Here is a 22,114-nt window from a genome sequence, read left to right on the forward strand (position 1 = left end):
TGCTTTATTAATTGACAAAGAAAAAAATCAATACGTATCCTAAAAAAAAAAAACGAAAGCTGGAGTGGGTTGGGAGGCAGGAAAGGAAGGGGCGGAGGGGGTGTGCGTGTGGACAGCGGTGACATTGATCAGGACACTGTATCCATAAGCTGCCTTGTTGGTTGGCAACGCTTCTGTCCAACTTCTTAAATCTAGTGAAAATGTTAAACAAACAAAAACACCGGTTCCCCTCGGTGCTTGAGATTGGAGGAGGAAATTGAACAAAAAGAAAAACACATCTTCTGACATCCAAGAAGAGAACAACGCAAAATATTTAGAGAATGCAAATTTATGAAGTAGAGGCGAGACACGGACCTGAAGAACAAAGACAGGAGAAACTGGGGGGGGGGGGGCGGGGGCGCTGAAGAGGATAGCCTGGAAATTACGGCTGGAAAGAAACAAATCAAGGAAGCCCGAGTGATTAGGAAGGAGAAGGTCAAGCTGAAAATAGGCCTTTGCTGAAATGCTGGAAGAGGAGAGGGGAAGCCCGTAGACCGCCCGTGGCTGACGTGGGAAGAACGCTCCGGGGCCTTAGAAACCAGAGGTGCCGTTATTCAGTGAGTGGGGAGAGTGGAGACGGAGGCAAGGCTCAACATGACCGGTGTGGCCTGTGAGCTGAAGCCACGGCCTGTGGGGCAAATGTCGTTAAGCGCTGGCCTGGAGAAGGTATTCTTGGGAGGGAGAGTTGCTTGCTCTCTGACAGATGTGCGCAGACCCCCGGGAAATATCTGCCTGCAGATCACAAATAGAGCCCCGCAGGTGAGGCCCCGCGGAGCAATTCCGTGAGAGCCTACGGCTCCCGATTGTCCATTCCTTTGCTCTTGTATTCATTCCCAAGCCCATTAGACATCTACTGAGCGTCTGCTTGGAGATTCTTCTCAGGCTGATGATGTCTGGTCTCTCAGGGGCCCGAATAGACTGAGTGGAAGAAGTAATGAATGGCAGCTTCCCAAAGGAGGGCTGAGAGGGGCCCGGGCCTCCGTCAAGCCGGAGGAAGGCGGAAGTAGGCAATTGATACCTATTCAAACATCAAAATTTAATTTGTAAGTAGAGCAAATGGGGTCTTGAGATGGGATTCAGGATGCAAAATAAAAATGAAGACGGGCTGGGAATATAGCCTAGTGGTAGAGTGCTGGCCTTGTAACATGAAGCCCTGGGTTCAATTCCTCAACACCACATATATAGAAAAAGCTGGAAGTGGCCAAGTGGCTCAAATGGTAGAGTGCTAGCCTTGAGCATAAAGAAGCTCAGAGACAGTGCCCAGGCCCTGAGTTCAAGTCCGAGGACTAGCAAAAATAAAAAAGAAGAAGAAGAAGACTGTATTCTATGGTAGGTACTATTCCGTGCCAGTTGTAGACTACAAATAACATGATTTGTCTTTTCAACAAATGCGTTAGTATGAAGTGCATTTGTAGTATTTCATAATCCTCACAAGTACCTAGCTCTAGAACCTTCCCATCATCCACAAAAGAAACTTCTGCCTGGTAGGAAGTCTCTCGGTCTCCCCACGGCGCCTGCCTCTGGCCACGGCAGACCTGTGTCGCTCTGTCGCTTTTCCTGCTGACATTCCATACGAAGGCAATGCGTGAGGTGTAGCTCACGTTTGGCTTCTTCTTCTTCTTAGCATACTGTCTTCAAGGCTATTCTGTGTTCGCACAGACGGCGGAACTTGCTTTTTAGGGCCAGATAGTGTTCCAGTCTGTTGACGTATCGCAATTGGTTCATCTGTTTACGTGCTCATGGTTATTGAACCATTGGCTCTACTTTTTAGCCATTGTGCATAGTGCTCCATCAGGAACATTTTAAAGTATTTTACACTTATTAATTTAGTCGCGTTCACAAAAATCCTTGGAGAAAGCATTTATTATAATGATACCCATTTGCTAGGCGAGAGGAGAAAGATTGGTTTTCTGGTCCAAGTTACAGTTTCTAGAAAAGAATTTTCCGGGGGGGAGGGGGCTGGTGCTACAACTCAAATATTTGGTTCTTAGCCTATGCTTTTTCCATTCTGCCCACTTTGCCCAATTCTTTTTTTTTTTTTTTTATTTTTTTTGCCAGTCCTGGGCCTTGGACTCAGGGCCTGAGCACTGTCCCTGGCTTCTTCCCGCTCAAGGCTAGCACTCTGCCACTTGAGCCACAGCGCCGCTTCTGGCCGTTTTCTGTATATGTGGTGCTGGGGAATCGAACCTAGGGCCTTGTGTATCCGAGGCAGGCACTCTTGCCACTAGGCTATATCCCCAGCCCCCAATTCTTTTATTTTTAAAAGTCTCCCTCCCTCCCTCCCTCCCTCCCTCCCTCCCTCCCTCCCTCCCTCCCTCCCTCCCTCCCTCCCTCCCTCCCTCCCTTCTTTTTTCTGATACTGGGGGCTTGAGTTCTGGTGCTGTCCCTAAGCGTTTACCATCGGGGCAGGTCCTCTACCCCTTGAATCACAGCTCCTGTCCAGGCTGGTTTGGAACAGCGACCGTCAGCTCTCTGGGGGTTCGGATGGCAGGCGTGAGCCCCTGGGGCCCAGCCCGGCTCGCGTCTTTACCAGATGACCAGCTTCCCTCTGACCGCTTTCCTCAACACAGGCGTATGTATTTGGGGTACAAATTAGTTGAGTTGAGTCCTTAAAACACAGGAAACCAGAAGAAGGACAGAGAAGCATTTTTAGGAAGTCACCGTTTGCATTTTAGTAATGAATATCTTTAACAAACTATTGCAAAGACATTCTGGTGGGTTTATGTAGGATCGAGTGCTGTAGAGCCATTGCAGACAACGCCGCAGGAAAAAACGTAACGTGACAGTGTCCTCCTGATTTGTGTTCTCTCAGCCCCCCGAGGAAGGCTCCTCCTGTCCAGGCTCCTCCGCGAGGAAGTCGGAGGTTTAGCGAGACTTTGTCATCTGCACGAATCTAAACAGCTCCAGAGCTGTCTGTCTGTACTTCCCAACCCACACCCTTCGCCACATCACTGCATCCAAATGAGAATTTAACAAGACCTTCGCAGTGTTCTATTTCTGAGAAAGAGATGATGAGTAGCTCCTGTGTTTTCTTCTGCTTCTCAGCTAGGTTTTTTTTTTGTGGGGGGGGGGGTTCCCCACTAAATACCCTGTACTGCATTTGTAACTGAATTAAAATAGTACAATTTCTCTTACAAAGAAGATAAGTCAATGTCATTTTGGGGGGGGGATTAAATCTTTTCATTTAATTGCATGACTATAGTGAAATAAGGGTGTAAAAACCACTAGCAAACCACAGAAGAGTAAGCAAACATGCTGGTGGGAGACTCCCAGTGGAGGGACAGATAGATTTGTGGGTGGCCTTGCTTTACCATCTGGCCATCTGGGGACCTTTGGATAATGACCTGTGCTTTTCCCCACGTCCACATCTTTTTTTAATCTTTTATCTTTTGGTGTTGGTCCTGGGGCTTGAACTCAGGGCTCTGTCAAGGAGCTTTTCTTCCCAAGGCTAGCACTCTACTCCCACTGAGCCGCAGTTCTGTCTCTGGCTTTTTTGGTGTTTAATGGGAGGTGAGAGTCCCATGGACTTTCCTGCCCAGGCTGGCTTTGAACCACGATCCTCAGATCTTAGCCTCCTGAGTAGCTAGGATGGCAGGCGTGAGCCACTGGCTTAAATCAGCATTTGATTTCCCAATTTCTTCTGATGATCAGAGGAGACAACTAGCCAACTTCTCAGCGGTCGTAGCCAGGTCTTGGGCGACGCCACAGGAGATGAAAGCATTCAGTTATTCAAACAGCATGCCTTGGTCTAACCCCTACCCAGCATTTTCCTTGGCTCTCCTTCCTGAATATTTCCAGTCAGCGCTCGCCCCGCGGGGCCTGGTTCTCTCCACACAGCGAAGCGGTCACAAAGAACTTGAGCCGTAACTGCTCTTCCACGTTGTGAACACACAAACAGCCCTGGGCTGGTTCTTGCTTGTTGCTATGCATAGGAACAACTTCCTGAGGAGTAGTCATTGTCTCCAAGGACGTGGGCTGTGGATGTTTAGTTCCAGATCGCCCCTTTCCAGTCCTGCCTCTGCAGTCACCCCAGCAGCCTTGCGGCTCCTCCGCGGACCGACGTCGCCAGCATTCCCCTAGAAAGCCACAATCACAGGGTTTCTCCAGACGGAAGGAGGCAGGAAGGCCGGAGGGGCTGTGAAAGGGGAAGGGCCTCGGTCACTTGGTGGGGAAGGAAATCCCTTGAGGAGAAAGACTGTGTTTGGGGCCGTCTCTGCCTGCCTGCCGCGGGGTGGGATTCCCCGGTTCCAGTGGCCGGCCACGTGGCCCCTCTCCTAGGCCGGCGTGGGGACTCCTGGAGACAAAGGATTCTTCTTTCCCCGGCTCCCAGATCGTCGGAACCTAAGATGGACAGACGCGAGGTTCTGGCCCACTCGTGTGTGAGTCTTTCTCAGACTCCCCCACGACAGGACGTGGGTGACGAGAATCACCCCCCCGGGTCCCTGAGCGCCTCTCTGTCCCCTAACTCTTACCCTGCATCGCATCCTCATTTATTTGTGAACCCCGCTGGCCGCGGTCTGACTTTTGAAGCCAGAACCGCGGCTTCTCCGAAGGATACTCAACTCTGACCGAGCGGTTTCACTTCTCCGAGCCAGTCTCCTCATCTGTGCAATGTAGACCGTGATTCGGTTTGATGAGACACCATTTCCTGTGACCGCTGCCATTTCCTGTGTAATGAGCGAGGGCCGGCGTGGTCCTCCGGTGACCCCGCACGCTCTCCCTGGTGATAGGGAAACGGTGCGGGTCTGACGCGCGTTTTCCGGCAGACTATAAAAGCCATGAATCACCAAGCACCGGCTTCCTGTCCTCTAACAGAAACCACTGTGTGTACAGGCATGGAGTTTGCTTCAGCCCAGCAACCGGGGGAAAACAACGTGACTCTGGCTAAGGGTTCTGAATGATAAAGTCCTTTGTTCTTCATTTTGTCCTGTCTTCTAGCAGCACACGCAAGAGAGTAAAAGGCTTACTTCTTAGGTTACAAACAATAGAGCAATCTCGGACTCTATACAGTTCTTCACGTGTGTGTTACCTGAATTATCACAAAAACTCTATGGGTAGATAGTTTACATAACCATATTTCATAACATAATCATCCCACAGCTATTATATATATATATATATATGGCAGGGTTACGATTATACTAATATTCTATTCTATTCTGGCGAATAGCTGGTATGATTGCTGTCCATGATTCTGTCCCTGTAAAATGGGTATGCTGTCTACCCCATTAGATTCTCTTGGGGAGGTAAAATACACTAGCCACTCAGTTGCTCAAGAGTAAATTCTGTGTTCAGTGAATGCGCTTTTATTAGGCTTATGCCCATGCCAGCGTGCTTCGTGACCATCGGCCGCCCTTGCCTGTTTTCCGGTGGGAGCCGGGTGTGAGGCGGGCTGGGAGATTCCCAGGCCATTTGGGGAGCAGGCCTGCAGACTTCAGGGCTCCGCATCTGCCTTGGGAGCCTCCTCCCCAGAGAGACCTCATTCGCTGGCTGTCAGAGTCACGCTGATGGATGCCACGCCTGTCTCCGATCGGAGCTGCGGTTGCTCTGATGTGGGCTTCTCAGCGTATTTCAGCTGTCATCTCTCTTCCTCTCTCTCTCTCAAAATAAAGCCTCCCTGTCTTCCACGACTCTCTTCTTTCTGTCTTCAGGAAAGATAAAGTGCCCTTCACCAGTTCGCGGGGTTTACTCCGCCGGCAGCTGAGCGGGGCTTGGACAGCTCTCTATAGCAGCACCCTGCTAGGACAGACAGCCGCGAGACCCACCGCCTTTCAGCCTGCGGACGGCGGGGTAGACAAAGCCTGGGTCAGGGCTCAAACCCCTGCTCAGAATTACATCAGCTTTATGACCTTGGGCAAAACCCTCTGGGAACGTCACTCTCCTCCTGTCTGAAACGACCAGGGTAACGTGAATGGGGATGAAGAGTCCCAAGGACTTTTCTGCCTCGGGTGGCTTCAAACCGAGAGTCTCAGCTCTTAGCCCACTGACTAGCTGGGATTACAGGCATGGACCCCTGGTGCCCAGCTTCTTTTACGAACTCTCGATAATCACAAAGTAGAGCTGATTAATTTATACAGTTCACCATAATGTGTATTGCTCCCTTACAGGTGACAGATAGTGCCGGGCCACAATGCCGGGGGCTCTTTGGGTTGTCCCGGCTGCTCTTTCTAAAGGTGGCATCTGATCTCCAGCTTCCACCTCTTCCGTATCATCGTGCTTGTCTAATGAGCAATCAGTTCATCGCTTACCAAGGCGGTTATGGTTTTTGTTCAGGGATGTCGTGTACCCTGACTGGGAAAGTACATCTTCGGGTCTGGCTTGCAAACACAGTCGTGCACAGCTGAATAGGAATGCTGACAGGGATGCGTGCTGGTTGGAGTGGGGGCAAAAATTAAACACGCGGGGTGTGTTATAAGATATCCTGTGATCTGATGCCAACAAACCAATGATCACGGGCAGGGCGATTGAAGCTCTGAGCAATCAAGGGACGTGTTGTTTCCCGCACTGAGGAGCCCGGGAGAAATCCTTCACGGAAAACCTTTTTTTTTTTTTAATAAGAGGAGTGATTAAAGAGACAAGACAAAATGCGAGCGAACAAGAGGAATGAATTCTAGTCGAATTGTGATGCTAGATGAGCTGTTAACTTTTAAATAATACCAACTCCTTGGAAAACACGAAAGCTTCTACTTCAGAGTCATTGAGATGCTCTAATGAAAGTAATGCTATAATTAGTTGGCACACTGTTCCATCTGTCCTTGGCAGTTTTTGTTCCAAATGATTATTAGAGTAGGTTGATTGTACAACGGACTTTCACAGTGGTTCTCTCTCTTTTTTTTCCCCCTTTGGTGGCAATCCTGGGGCTTGAATTCAGGGCCAGGGTGTCTGTCTGTCTGTCTGTCTGTCTTTCTCTCTCTGCTCTTTTGGCTCAAGGCTGGTCGGTGCTTTACCACATGAACCACAGCCTCACTTCTGGCTTTCCGGTGGTTAATTTTAGAGATAAGAGTGTTGTGGGCTTTTTTTTTTTTTTTTTAACCTGAGCTGGATTGAACTGTGATCCTCAGATCACAGAATTCTCAGTAGCTAGGATTACAAGCCCGAGTCAGCTTTCCATGCATGCATACATTATACTTTGGCTAAGTTACGCCCCCCCCTCCATTACTCAATCTTTTTCCATCTCTGTTCTCTTATTTTTAAAAACAGTTTTAGGGATTTTTTTTGGCCATTTTTATACATAGGTATAATGCATTTCATATGACTGACCCTCCATCCATCATTCTCTCCTTTCCTTCCCCTCCTCTCCGTTTCCCCCTCAGATAATCCCACCTTTACACTCCTAGCTTGTGTGTGGGGGGGTGCAGCGTGTCTGGAAGAAGGGAGATGATGACACATTCAATAAACTATGAGTCTCATATCATAGCAACCAAGTGAACTATTTGTTTTTCTAACCCTGGCTTATTTTGCATTACATCACTCTCTCCAGTTCCACCCATTTTCTTGCAAATAACATGGCAATTACAAATTTGCATGTGTCCTTACTATTGTTGTGATTTGTAGAAGTAATGTTAAATGGGGCTGGGAATATGGCCTAGTGGTAGAGTGCTTGCCTCACATACATGAAGCCCTGGGTTCGATTCCTCAGCACCACATATATAGAAAAAAACCGGAAGTGGCGTGGTGGCTCAAGTGGTAGAGTGCTAGCCTTGAGCAAAAAGAAGTCAGGGACAGTGCTCAGGCCCCGAGTTCAAGCCCCAGGACTGGCTTGAGCTTGCAACTGAATCCAAAGGGTAAATACACCGTGTGTGTGTGTGTGTGTGTGTGTGTGTGTGTGTGTGTGTGATTTGTCCTCGTTTTATAAAAAGAAAGAAACGTCAAGAATTTTTTTTTCATTTTCACAAACCAAGTATCTGATCTAGCTGGAACAGAAAAACAAGGCTCTCTCTGTATCCAAACTTTATGGATTTCTTCATTTACAGACAAACAGAAGTGACAAAGATGGCACTGTTCTTCAAATACTGCCTTTTTCTTGGGCCTTCTCTTTGTTCTTTATTCAGAAACTAAACTTAACATGTCTATGATTTTCATATTTAAAACAGATTTTGAAAGAAATATTGTTTGAAAGAGAGCCCCAAGGGTTTCTTCAACCTGAATTTCCAGCCACTTAGAAGTTGAAGCATAGTTGAATTGGGAAAAGTAAACAGATCCACGCTTGACACCACCCCTTATCCGAAGGAGCCAGAAAGAAATGAGTAAATCCATTTTTGAGATTAGAAGGCAGATGTTCCTCTCAATCAAAAAGCAAAAACAAAATGAATTCCGAGTTAAGAAGAAAGGGAAGTCTGATTGCAGTGTCTCGCTGCCAGCATTTCTCGAGTTTGTCCGTCCATGGCTTGGACGCTGTGGTCTTTGTCATCTTCCAGATCCTTGCTCTTTACCAACGGCCAAACGCGGTCATGGAAGCAGAAAAGTTCCTCGAACGTCAGCCAGTTGACTGAGAAAAACAACAAAGGAAATCTGCTTCCCTTGTAGCAAGCCTCAAAGATTCTGTCCCATCCCTCAGGGTCAAGGAAGAATTTGGCCGTGGGTCTCTGCTGGAAAGAAACGCAAGATTCGGAACCCCGTTTGGAAAAGTGAGGTCTGCGATGTTTCCGGATGGACCCCCTGAGAAGGCGAACTTGAGCCACGTCCACCTGAGAGATGTTTGGAGCAAGCCCAGTAATCTCTTCTCAGGGATGTAGCAACCTTTCTCATGTGTTGTCATGCCGTGCCTTCTACTTTACTTAATTTTATTTATTTGGTTATGAGCACGAGAAGCAAAGTCTGTGTCCCATATGGCAAGTCTTGGGTTGTATTAGGAAGGTCTCTAAGTCACCAGAAATGACCTTCATATTGGCTGGAAACCCAGAAGAGAAGCAAAACCTAAAGCTTGGGGCTCTGGGAGGAGGTTGCAGAGATGGGCTTCAGATGCATTTCATTTTGCATTGCCATTAATGGCTTGGAGCAAGGCCATAAACCTATTACGGCAATTATGTCTGCAGATGAGGGCAAATGGAGTGGTGTTACAGATACCACTGAGGAAAAGACAGCGCAGAGCAACCGAGCGAGATTAGAAATATGGACAGGAAATGAGCAAATGAGATCAGCCTGGGAAACTTCAATTGTGCATCTGGAGGAAAGCATAATTTGAAAAACACCGGGATATTGAAAGGCAGAGCCCTCCTTGGAAAGAATCAACGGGCTTGAGCGGATGCTAAACTGAGTATGTTTGTAACACAGTGGAAAAAAATAATACTCGAGATCTGATGCTCTTATAATCCTTTCGCATGTATTTTCTTTCAATCGAGGCATTTCCACGATCTCACGATCTCACGATCAGCCCAACGACAAGAGGGAGAGATGAGGGAAGAAAGGTTCAGTGAATGGCTGAAGGTCACAGGATTCGCTAATGAAAGTGACAAGCTAAAGAAAACCTGGGGCTCTGAACTCCTGCTTCCTCGCCTCCTCATGACAACACCTTGTCATGGTGTCTGGGATCTCAGCATAGTACCCCGCGGTTCGGTCATTACATACCCATCACTTTCTGATTCTGTGCGCCATTTTCTTTCATTTGAAACTGAGCTTGGTGTTACGGAACCTTTGACCAGGACAGTAAACTGAACTCAATGTCCCCAACGTGCGTGCGTGCGTGCGTGCGTGCGCGTGCGTGTGTGTGTGTTGTTGTTGTTGTTGTTGAGCCCAAGTACTGTCCTTGAGCATATTTTGTTCAAGGCTACATCTCCACTTCTGGCTTTTTTTTAGTCATTGATTGGAGAGAAGGGTCTCCCAGGGAGCCTTTCCTTCCTGGGCTGTTTTTGAACCATGATCCTCAGATCTTAGCCTCCTTCCAGGCGTGAGCCATTGCCACCCGGCCCCTATGTGTGCTTTGAGGAAGGAACGAGGCCATGCATAATGAAGGGTGGCTCTCTAGATCCACGCTTGAAGTCGGAGCTGTACACTACGGATGTCACCAACTGTAGAGGAGGCAGCGTGCCCTGTGCTGTTAGGGTGATCGCTACAGTCTCACGGGCGTGACCACGGCGAAGGCCTGAAAGGTGACCCGCGCTAGAGCAGCAGACAGGCAGAAGCAGAGTTCAGGAAGCCTAGCCTCAGAGGGGGGTGCTGGGTGAGTGGAAAGAAAGGAATACATACAGTAACTGTGTGGCCAGAAAGCACATCCTAGTATATAGCAGGACAGTGCTGTTCTGCTAACCAAAGGACCTTTGTAGGTAATCTGACTCCTCAAAACGCCAAGAACCCAGCAGCCCTCTCCATCCCCCTTCACGGCTCCTACCCTGGTACTTGCGCTAAGTGTCTGTACCTGCTTTCTGCTGGTTAAGTGCTGCCACCTGCCTCTCTGATAGGAGAAATGACTCCTCTCATCATCCCGACTTAAAAAGGAATCATGTGCTAAATACTTGCATAAATGAATACATGATGGGGATAAAACTGTGAACCATTTTTTTTATCAGATCCTCAATTCAAGTCCCTCCATTCCTAAGGAAAAGTCTAGTTCTAGTTCTACCTCCCTGGTTTTCTTATATGGGGGTTCCAACCGGATCAAATGGCACAGAATGAGGTAAAGTTCCGACAGAACGAGATGGCCTGAATGAGGTGAAGCAGAAGCAGTGTTGGTAGGAAGGTCCCCTCCCCTGTGGGGCGGGGTGTCCTGTATGTACGCCCGCACACGCAGCTGACCCTCAGTATTAAAAATTAAGCTCTTTCCCAGACTTATCACATACCTACATCAAAACCAGGGATCCTCTCCTGGAAGGAGACTCGCAGCAGCAATCTTGGACAAGCAAGCCTTTGCACACTTCTCAAGTTGATATAAGGTCATCAGATGGTGATGTCTCTTCCTATGATTTCCAAAGCAACTTGACGATTTTTTTCCCACTAGCGTGAATGTTAACTACACTCAGGTGTCTGATGGGCAGGGTCAGAAATGGAGATCGACATGTAATATGTTATTCCTTCCTACCAAGTTCACTTCCTAACCTTGACTCATGGCCTCGAAAAGAGCTTCTGGGGCTGGGAAGGTGGCTTAGTGGTAGGGTGCTTGCCTAACACGCATGAAGCCCAGGGTTCGATTCCTCAGTACCACATAAACAGAAAAAAGCTGGAAGTGGTGCTGTGGCTCAAGTGGTAGAGTGGTAGCTTTGAGCAAAAAGAAGCTCAAGGACAGTGCCTAGGCCCTGAGTTCAAACCCTAGGATTGATGAAAGGGAAGGAAGGACGGAAGGAAGGAAGGGAAAGGAAAGGAAAGGAAAGGAAAGATAGGAATGCAGAACTCCATCTAGGAAACGCTAGGAGACTCACACACCTCTGCTTACCCTGGTGTGTTTGACTTTGGAATCAGCAAATAGGAATACTTTTTGTATGACTTGTCAGTTTATTTCTGTGTTTGATAGGTAAACATCTAATAATAGCAATGAATCACCACTTTGATTTTTATTCTGCATATCTAGAATTTCATGATATTCTTTGAATTGTATATAAAATTTATATTCCCAAATGGCTTGACAGGCAGTCATATATATATATACATATATATATATTCAACATTATAGAAGTTCATATATTGGGCTGGGAATGTGGCTTAGTGGTTGAGTGTCTGCCCAGCATGCATGAAGCCCTGGGTTGGATTCCTCAATACCACATATATAGAAAAAGGCCAGAAGTGGCGCTGTGGCTCAAGTGGCAGAGTGCTATCCTTGAGCAAAAGAGAAGCCAGGGACAGTGCTCAGGCCCTGAGTCTAAGGCCCAGGACTGGCAAAAGAAAAAAAGAAAAAGTGCATATAACCTATCGAGACCTGGTATAGAGATTCCCCCCCTTTTCTACATTTACTTTAGGATTTTTTTCTCATTTTTTTTCAAGTTGAAACCAAAGGGAAACGGCTCACACATTATCACAGCAAAATCTAAGTGGATTTTAAAGGTAGAAAACATTATCAATCGTCAAAACTATAATTGGCGTGAGCACTAAAGAGCGCGTCGGTGAGCATTGGTGCAGGAAGGAGCCCAGGTAGGAGGTCAGCTCTGAAAGTAGTAGGTGAGAGCGAAGGATGGCGGGATAGGAATTTTGTATACGGAGAGAAGAGATGACGCTCCGAGCATAAAGACAGAACCTAGAGTATCTCTTAACAGTTGACTACGGAGTGCAGGATTGCCCTCGAAGTGGTCAAGGTTGGTGAGTAACATTTGGTTTGGGCGACTGTCATAGAGTGGGCATTGAATGGTGTATGAATATCTCTGTGTGTGTGTGTGTGTGTGTGTGTGTGTGTGTGTGTGTGTGTGTGGCGGGTTTGGTCATCAACGCTATGGTTTATTTTGGACCCCAGTCATGTCTCTGTTCTGTTTGTCTCCTTCTCTGTCTCTCAGTTTCCTGAGATACCTAAAGCCAGATGCCTCTGTGTATTCAAGGAGAATGATCCTGCGTCCTTCTTGACTGGACCATTTCCACGCTGGGTCCCCTTGGGCTCCCTTGGCCAGACACAAAGGCTTCTGGGGTTGATGGTTTGTCTTTCTTCTTCTTGGAGTAGGAAAGTGGTCGTCAAGGAGGGTTTTTGCGTTCAGATTCAGAATGTTCATTTGGATCGAAGAAAGTAGCAGATGACGGAAAGGGATGCAGTAAGGAATGGCTGTGCTCGCCCTGGGGGTCTGATGGCGGGGGCAGCTTGAACGGAGGAGCAGGTCAGCACGCCTTCCTGTGCCTGGCCTGTCACAGCAGTCGGCTCCCAGGAACACGTGGCGTGTCCTGTTCACGGCCTCATGTGTGCAGAGCTGACTGCAAACAGTTTGGTCGTCTTGTCGTTGGGAGCAACACACACACACACACACACACACACACACAGTGATCAAAACCATGGCATACATCTATTGACAAAGAGCCTAACGGCGTAGAATGACGGTAACAGAGGAGATCATTCAGAGGGGAGAAGGGCAAAGACACCTATTATTATTATTATTAATTATTATTATTAAGATGATGCAGTGGTTTACTTCCTGAGGTTGTAAATGGCCGGATCCTGTCTCTGCTTTGCTTAGGGGAGGTTTTCAGGATGTCTGCCAGGGGGTTCGGGACCAGGCAGGGCGAGCTCGGCGGGATTGCAGGGTGCACGGCCCCTTCTCCTCACACTCTGCCCGGCCGTCGCCCTGCTCCCCGCGGGGGGCAGGGTCCCCACGTGAGGCCATGATCTCAGCCCTGGGGCGCGGAGGACACGGCAGAGGGCTGGGGGTGCGCCTTGAGCCCGCCCTCCATCCAGCCCCTGGCCCCCACTCACCTGCCCCTCCCTGCTCCCCCTTCCTGCCCCTCCCTGCTCCCCCTTCCTGCCCCTCCCTGCTCCCTGTGTCCTGCAGGAGGCCCGGGGAGGGGATCTGTGCACGGCCTCCTCGTCAGGGAATCACAGGGAGAGGGAAGAGGTTGGGGTGCCCACCCCGGTGACCCACCGAGGACTGGGACCCCGGGCTCCCCCGGCCCGGCTGGAAAGAGGGGGTGGTGGCGGTTGTCCCCGGGTGACAGGGCCCGTCTGGCTCGCTGCAGGCTGGGGGGGGGGGGCGGGCTGGTGCATCCTTTCTGGGGGTGCCCTGAACAGGCTGTGGCCTGCCAGCCCTCCCTCCCTCCTCCCTCCCTCCCTCCCTCCCCGGGGCGCCCCGCCCCCCGCGCCCCGCGCCCCCCCCCCCCCCGCGCGCCCCGGAAAGTCCCTCGCGCCCTCTGGCGGCCGCCGCGGGCTCCGCTCCCGCGAGCCGCGGGGAAAATCCGGGGAAAAAACCAACCAAACAAAAAGAGGGAAGAGAAAGCGGGGGGGGGGGGGGGGGGGGGGGCGGAGGACCCGCGGGGAGGGGGGGAGGGGGGCGCGGGAGGGCGGGGCCGGGGGAGCCACGCCCGTCCCCGGGGTCCCTCCCCCACCCACCCACCCCGGCCCGCACCGCACCGCGGCGGGCGGGCGGGGATCGGAGCCGGAACCCCGGGCGGGCGGGCGGGGACGGGGGCGGGCGAGGGGCGGGGCCGGGGAGGGAGGGGCGGGGCCCGGGGCGGGCGGGGGCGGGGTCCAGGGCGGGCGGGGCGGGGCCGGGGAGGGAGGGGCGGGGTCCGAGGTGGGAGGGGGCGGGGCCCTGTTGGTAGGGGGCGGGGCCCGGGAGGGAGGGGCGCGGAGATTGGCCATTGTCTCCCGCAGCCGCCGCGGGGGCCCGGGGGGCGTGGCCGGGGGCGTGGCGAGGGGCGTGGCGAGGGGCGTGGCGGGCGGTCCCCCAGTCGCTCCACCTGACCGCGGGGCGCGGTGCGCGGGCGAGGCGCAGACGGAGCGAGGCAGCCGCCGCCGCCGCCACCATGTCCTACCAGGGCAAGAAGAACATCCCGCGCATCACGGTGAGTCCCGGGCCGGGGCGGCCGCCGGGGGGGGGGGGGCGGGAGGGGGGCGGCTGGCCGCACCGCACCGACGGACACCGACGCACACGCGCGCCGCGACCCCGGGGGCTCGGGGCGAGCCACACAAAGCGGGCGCCCCCTCCGCGGCGCGCCGCCCTCCCCGCGCGCCCTGCCCGGGGCTCGGCCTCCCCCGGGGCCCCCGCCCGGCCCCCCGCCCGCGGCCGCGGCGGCGCTGCCGGGGAGGGCTCGGTCCCTCGGGCTGGGCGTGGAGATCGGGGGCCCCGGTCCCCTCCCGCGGGCGCCCGGCAGCCCGACCGCGCCCCCCTCGCCCTCCCGGCCGCCCCCAGGTGCCCTCCTCGCCGCCCCGGCTTTACGGTTCCCCCCCCCCCCCCGTCCTTCCTCCTCCCCGTCACCCCCGGCCAGGCTGAGCTGCGGGGGGGGGGGGCGGGTGCTGGTTTTGGGGTGCAGCGGGCGCGTGTCCCGCTGCCATTGTGTGCGGAGACCCCGGGCCGCGCGCGCGTGCGGGAGTCCCAGGCGCGGGGCGTTGCGTGCGCCCGGGGCGCGGGGGCCCCGGGGCTGGGCCACCATCGATCCCGGGACCGCTCGTCCAGGGGCCGACCGGGGGCCCGGAAGGGTGGGCACCTGGGGCCGGCGGGGGCGCGCGTGGACACACAAAGACCCGAGGCCACGGGCATTTCCTAGTGTATCCGTCCTGGGTGAATTGCATGCTGCGTGTGTGCGTGTGTGCATGTGTGTGTGCATGCGTGTGTGTGCGCGAGTGGTGTGTCAGAGGAACGGAGGGCTACTCCATCTTTGCAGGGTGAACAAAGGAAGCGGTGGTTGGCCCCTGGGAGGCGGTGCGGATGCCCCGGGGCAGGCTTCCACCTGCAGCCCGGCCTCCCGGGGCAGGGTCTGCCGGGACCCTGCTCTGGGCCCCGGTGTGCAGGGATGCTTGGAAGAACGAGCCCCTCCCCGGGCGATTGTTCAGGTCCGGGTGCCTCCCTTGTCTCCAGCGCCTTTGATGGTAAGGGCGGCGTGGCACCCACCTTTCCTTGCACCTGGGCCTGGCTGCACACACCCCCACCCCACCCCTTCCAGCCGCGAGCTGGTACCCGGAGGAAGCAGCAGCCATCGAGGCCAGCGTGGAAGTGGGCGCCTTTCTCCATGCAGAGCCTTTGAGGCTTGAACCTGTCTTCCTTTATCACTACCTGACACCGGTCCCTTTCCACCCACTGTGGGGGGACACATTGTGTGGCTTGTGGGGCTCAAAGTGCTTTTCAATGTCACCTCGGTCTACAAAGGGCTGTGGAAGGCACCCTTAGGAGGAACTCTGCTGAGGAACAAAGCTGAATGCTTATCCCCATCTCCCTAACCAGAAGCAGAATCGCAGCCCTCCTGCTGCTACTCCACGCTGCCGGGCACATCCCCAGCTGACGGTTTTTTTATTTACTCCTTGTATATGTTCGCCAATTCTCCCATTTTGGGAGAGGGGGTGAAGGCAGAGAATCAGTTATTATTCTCCTGCTCTGATGACTGCAGTGGTCTATCTTAGGAATTCAACCCCTGGCAAGGCCACACCCATCTCCTAAGTCTCCTGCGAGACACCTCGAAGGGGAGATAAAGACGCTGAGCTTTGATTGACTTGCCTTCGCAGCCCCGGGACTGCGGGTGTCGGGGCCAGGTTTGCCACCGTTCCCTTTTGTTTCTGTTGGGGGATCTCCCTTGGGGTGCACCCTGTATTCTCAGCGTGGCTCCCCTTCTTTGCGTGTGTGTGGGGTGCGGTGCTGCCTAGAATGTGTCTGGAAGCTGGGGCTCGCTCCATCTGGAGCCGGCAGGGGTTGTGAATTTCTTCAAGCCAGGCTGCCTTGCCTTCATTCATTGTTAAAGGCAGGGAGAACACTAGGAAGGGGCATGGCAGGGGGGCTTGGTCTTTGAGATGGGGGGGGAGATAAAGAATGCATTTCTAGATTGTTCTCGCGCTCTGTGTTTGTGTTTCTGAGAACAAAGATCCCATCCTGGGTTAAAATACTCTTGTATGTCCCCACGTGTGTAGGAGATGATCACCTTTATAGTACGAGTGTTGTGATAGAGGGAAATACAGAAGCATAGGTACGGATCCAATCGTATAGAAACATGTCAGCAAACATGGGCGTGCAGCACACCTTCCCTGCCGTCAGCATGGCACCGTTTAAGAAATAGTATTTTCGCATTCTGCGATTGGAATTCAATGTCCTCCGGCCTCGGCTTTTCTGGGAAGGCTGCCCCACCCAGTCTCCAACCTGTCACCCTACGCCGAGGCCTGCAGGGGGCAGTCTTTCCTGGCCTGGGCCCTTTGCCTCCCTGGTTTCTACCTTCTGCCACCTTTTTAGGGGGATCAGAGGGGGGGGGGGGGATTTGGGAGGGGGTGTCTGTGTTTCTGCTTCCACCTGTTTTTGCTGCCTTCCTGAGAATAAAGCCTTTCTCTGCCCCGTGTCTTATGGTTTCCCACGGATGGTAGAATAGGCTCCCCCCACCCCCTCCTGCCCTCCCTCCTAGCTGCTCAGGCCCCAGAGCTTCTTCGCCTCCCTCCTCAGGCTTCTTTCTCTTCCATCTCAACACACCGAGACCCTGCTTCTAAATCTGGAGACTGGCTGTTGGGGGCAGTTCAACAGAGCAGGGCAACACCTGTGTCTCCATGACCAGGTACAGCGGCTGGCTGGCCCGCAGATGCCTAATGACTTAATGGGCAAAAAAATAACAATGATTATTCCTAATTACAATACTCCCATGTACTGAGTGTGTTGTGTCAGGTATTGTATTATTGTACCTGACACCTACTGTCTCATTTAATCCTTGAATCAATGTAGGCTGAGAGGTAGTGGAGTTCTCCCTTTTATTTTATTGTTACTATTTTGCATTTTCCTGGTACCGAGAGGCTTGAACTCGGGGACTCTTCTCGCTTCGCTTGCTTGCTTCTGGGTGGTGCTGTACTGCTTGATTCAGGTCTCCAGCACTGCTTTGTGCAAGTTAATTGGAGAGGAAGTCAGCTGTTTTCACACTTGATCTTCCATATCTGATTCTCCTGAGTGGCTAGGGTGATAGGATTGAGCCACAACCACCCTATGTTATTATGCATTAAAGTTTTACAACAATAACTTGTTTTTAAGTGAAGTAAAAATAGAGCCAGGATTTGGAGCGGTAGCCACTCGGTTTATCAGTTCTACAGGTCGAATGTTTGGATCGTTACAGTCACGGTTTTCCTCTGGTAGAACTTGAGGCTGACCACAGAGATGGGCAGAGCCTTCGTTAGCCCTCAGGTCAGGGATTAAGAGTCTCTGCACGAAACCACTTCGTTGGTCAGGAAAACAGAAACCTAGGGGACTAAGGTCTGTTATTCGGTGTCACACAGGAAGAGTTGAGGAAAAGCTGGAAGTCAACCCGGGCTGTTCTCGAATCAAAGCTGAGCTGCTCTGCCGCTGCTTCTGCCTCCAGAGGGTGCAGGCAGCTGAGATTTCTTTGGGGGGGGGCTGTAGCTGAGGGGCACCAGCGTTCCCTGGAGGAGGCGGAATACAGCGAATTGAGTTCTATCTGCAACTGCGAGTTGGATTTCTGTAAATCTTGACTTGCAGGTGATACATTTCTTCTACACTGGAGCTGCGTGCGTGTGCGTGTGTGTGTGTGTGTGTGTGCGCACTTGGAAATTGCTGGAAAACATCCGTTGGAGCTCTCTCTGTATTCACTTCACAAGCGATGATTCTGAGTGTGTGGCGGCCCTGGGAATTTTTTTTTTTTTTTAAGTAGCTGGGAGTTTGAACCATAGTGGGAAGCGAAGCGGGAAGCGATCCAGCCTCCTCCCTGCACCTGGGCATTCTTCTTGTTTCCAGGGCTATCACCTAAGCATGGTATGAAAACATTAGAAATCAGACAGTTCAGAGTTTGGGAGACCGTAAGGAGTTGTTAGAAACCAGCCTATCCATGTAAGGCATCTTGGAAGGGAAATTCCAGAGTAAACGACAGGAGAAAAAAAAAATCAAACACTTAGGAATGGAAAGCATTTTACATAGCTGCTCATGACATCAGGCCCTGCCGGGGGTGTTGGTTAGTGACTTTAATTTGGGGCGGGTGTGTCATCATTCTTAGCCAGGTTAGACTGCGTGTTCAATACTAGCAAAGGCCTTAGGCTACAGAGATCTCTAAATATTAATTCCCTCTAAGCTGGACACTTGGAGGGGATTCCAGAGAAATCGATTTACTGAGAGAAATTCAAGCCTGTGCAGGAGAATATCATTTTAGAAATGATGCCCTCCCTTCCTATACCAAACGGCTACTGAGAGAGTCCCACGAGATCATGACCATGAAAGCAGTCTGTGAGTCAGATATATTTGTGGTAGTAAACACTGATTAATTTATAAAATCTCAATGACTTAGGAAGGCTTGGTGAAGACCAAGCTTGGAAAGTGGCCAGTGAGAAATGCCAGTCCTGGGGTTTGAACTCAGGGCCTGAGCACTGTCCCTGGCTTCTTCTTGCTCAAGGCTAGCACTCTGCCACTTGAGCCACAGCGCCACTTCTGGCTTTTTCTGTTTATGTGGCGCCGAGGAATCGAACCCAAGGCTTCCTGCATGCTAGGCAAGCTCTCTACCACTAAGCCACATTCCTAGCCCTGAGAAACTTTTTTTTTGTACTGCAGGGTTTTAAAACAAAAACGAATGGTATTATATTAAATGTCCATTATTTTTATTTTCCTGTCTGAGTTGTTAGTGCTTCGCAGAATGAAGCTTAGCATTTATTTCTGACAGTCCTGTAGTAGAAACCATCATACTACTTTTAGACTTGGTGTCAAAGACTTTCTTAAATGCAGTGCATTGTGCTAATTTAGTGGAAGTGTCTTGTTTTTCAGCCCTCGTCTGCTTTTCCCCTAGAATGGCACAACTCAATTTTCAGTTGCTTTTTTTCACTGCTCTTCTTCCCCAACTTCAAAGAAATAAAAGCTGAACTTGATGAAGAACAGCAGAAATACCCCCTGCCCCCCCCCCCCCCCGTCCACCTGTGCGCATGTTTGATAGAAGTGTTTCCGTCTGCTTGTTACACTTGCGCGCGTTGCCGAGTGTTTGTGGCGGTGGAATGGTGCCCCTTGGGTACGGGTGTGGCCGTTTGAGGAAAGCAGTGCTTCTGCGCAGAAGGTTTGGAAACAGGGGTGGCTCCTCCTCTCCTGGGGGCTGTGGAGGGGAGAGCCACATGGCCCCCTGGTTCGTCTCTCTTCAGATCGATCCATACACGGCTTCCCATTCCCTCCTCTTCCCTTAGGTCAGAGGAGACAGGCACGGAAGACCCTAGAAAAGCTAGAGAGGCACAGCTCTGTGTCCTCAGACTCCTCTGTTAGGAAGCCCTCCCGTGGTCGGCTTGTAATACCGGTCTCCTGAAATATATGACATAGATTCCCCCCCACCGCCCAGGCTAAACAAAGACAGCTTAGTGGAACCGATGGAGCCCCTCAGCCTGGCCTCCTACTTTTGGTCTGGCCTCCACGTGGGGTGCACGTTCTTCGGTGGAACACAGCTTCAGGTAATTCCACGTAGGGCACCCTGCGGTTGGAAAGGGCTATGCCCAGGGGAGCTGGCGATATCTACTATTGACCAAGCCACAGGGATGACCCTACGTAGATTCTTGAGCTCTCAACGGAGTGGCCTGAGCACGATTTGCCATCCTGAAGAGAGGATGAAAGAGATTAAAATCACACAGCTGCCTCAGTAAGGTGCTGGGATCACTCCTCCCAGAGGCAAGTGGGTGCCCTTTCCGGGGGGTCTGCCCTCTTCCTGCGTGACCTCCGTCTGTCCACACGTGGTAGCTCACGAGTGTGGACGGGTACCTCCGGGCGGGAGGAGGGGCGACGGTCTGGCCGAGCCTGTCACCGTGCTTGGAAGAGCGACCGGGAACAGGACCTCCCAACAGAGGTTCCCGCCTGGCTCCGCCAGCTGCCTGAGTACGCGGCTGGCGTTTGCCCAGGAGGATGTACGCGTGAGGACAGGAGAGCAGATGCGATTTCCCTGCCTTGCTTCGGCGGCGCAGATCTTGGCGCGAGGCCCCTTCTCACCCCCTCTCCCCAGACGTGGGACGGAGCCAGGCTCCACGTTCCCATCCCACCCCACCCCCGGACACGCCCAGCCCTCTCCGCCAGATGGAGGAGCCCCCAACAGAACCTGTTGGGGACATCTGGAATCCAAGGACACGTTTCTCATGGCTTCATCTCTCTGTGTTTTGTTGTTGTTGTTGTTTTTCCTATGAAGTGCTAGACAATGAGGTAGACAAGATGAAATGAGAGATTTTTATTTTTTTCAATGCTGGGGATGGAAATGTAGGACTGTGCACTTGCCGGGCCAGAGCGTTCCCACTCAGCGACCTCCACTCCAGATGTTATTTTTCCAGGGAGGCTATTCCTTGGTGTAGTAGATCTAAGGAGACCTCTTGTTTTGTGATGCACACAAAGGCAGCACGGGAGGGAATCACAGCCCCGTGGGGTCAGGACTGCCTTGGCCTCCCATTTCCTTGTGATTGGGGGCGAGTGCTTATTTATTCCCCTCAGATTCTGCACTGATAAAGCGAGCACCCTGAGATGGCTGAGCAAATGGTTCTTCTCACTTGGTCCCTCTTTCACTGAGAGGAGCTGGGAGACCTTCCCGGGACACAGCAGCAAGCCGGGAGAGATGGACGCGAGCCACCGTTGTTGGCTTGGACTCCGTAGGACAAAGCCAACATCTGTATTGAATAGAAGGGGCTCTGATTGTTCCCTACCCTTCACATCCCAGCCCTATTCTCATTCAGGGAACTGACTGAGTTTGTCACTTTTGCTGAAGGGACACAGAAGAGCAATCATGGGTGGATTCTTTCCTTAGAAGAGCTCTGGTGTTCGTTAAAATGTGTGTTCTTGAAGTGATGTCACCACTCACTTGCTCCCACAGACAGACTGTCTTTCGGTGAAGGCTACCATTGATAAAAGCACAAAGTGACAGTTGCTCCCAATCACAGTTGCACAAACAAGCAAGTAAAAAACAGCAAACAACTCTGAGTCTGTGTATGCCCAAGCGTGTGTGTGTGTGTGTGTGTGTGTGTGTGTGTGTGTGTGTGTTAATGGGAAGGGGATGGTCTCTTGGTAGCATTTTCAATATAGTGGCTGGCCCGAATGTCCTGTGGGTAGGAGGTTACTGCTGAGTCTTTTGCATTTCTATGTAAATATTAGGTCCTCTGTAAACGGTTTGGTTGAATGAATGAATAGATGAATATATTTAACATTCACTTGCAGGAGTCATTTCGAGTGGAGAGATGACATAAGCATGCCACATTTTTTCCTTTTTTATGAGCATTAACCTGTTGTAGAAGGGGGTTTCGGTTGAGTATATCTATGTTTTATACACTGTCTCTTGATCAGAATCAACCCCTTGTCTCTTTCCCAGACCGTGTCACTGAGTCATTGCTCCATGTGTATAAATTATTAGGATCCTGTCCCCCCCCTTCCTTATCGGTCTTCCTCCTGTCTCATGCCCACACCTCATTCAAGACATGTTTTCTTAAGCACCTTTTGTTAAACTCCATGTTCATTGTTCAGAGGGTTTCACGATGGAATCTTACACCCGCATGGACCACGCCTTAGCCACATTTCTTGTATAGAGTTTTATATATACATTGGCACATTTGTTCCTG

At 51.7% G+C, this 22,114-nt stretch overlaps 1 protein-coding gene across 2 annotated transcripts in view; it reads left to right on the forward strand.

Annotated features, from left to right (window-relative positions):
- The window catches only part of Dpysl3 (dihydropyrimidinase like 3), a 63,147-nt gene that overhangs the window by 8,631 nt on the left and 32,402 nt on the right, over positions 1-22,114 (forward strand). The window contains exon 1 of one of the 2 annotated variants that reach the window (XM_048331126.1): positions 14,390-14,439. The exons of the other annotated variant lie outside the window; for it this stretch is intronic. Within the exon in view, the coding sequence (XP_048187083.1) occupies positions 14,401-14,439 (39 nt within the window). The 5' untranslated portion in view covers positions 14,390-14,400. Of the gene's footprint in view, positions 1-14,389; positions 14,440-22,114 lie in introns of those variants that run through there. 2 annotated transcript variants of the gene reach the window in all.

The sequence above is a fragment of the Perognathus longimembris genome, chromosome 22 (assembly GCF_023159225.1).
Source record: "Perognathus longimembris pacificus isolate PPM17 chromosome 22, ASM2315922v1, whole genome shotgun sequence".
In the NCBI taxonomy this organism is placed as follows: Eukaryota; Metazoa; Chordata; class Mammalia; order Rodentia; family Heteromyidae; genus Perognathus; species Perognathus longimembris.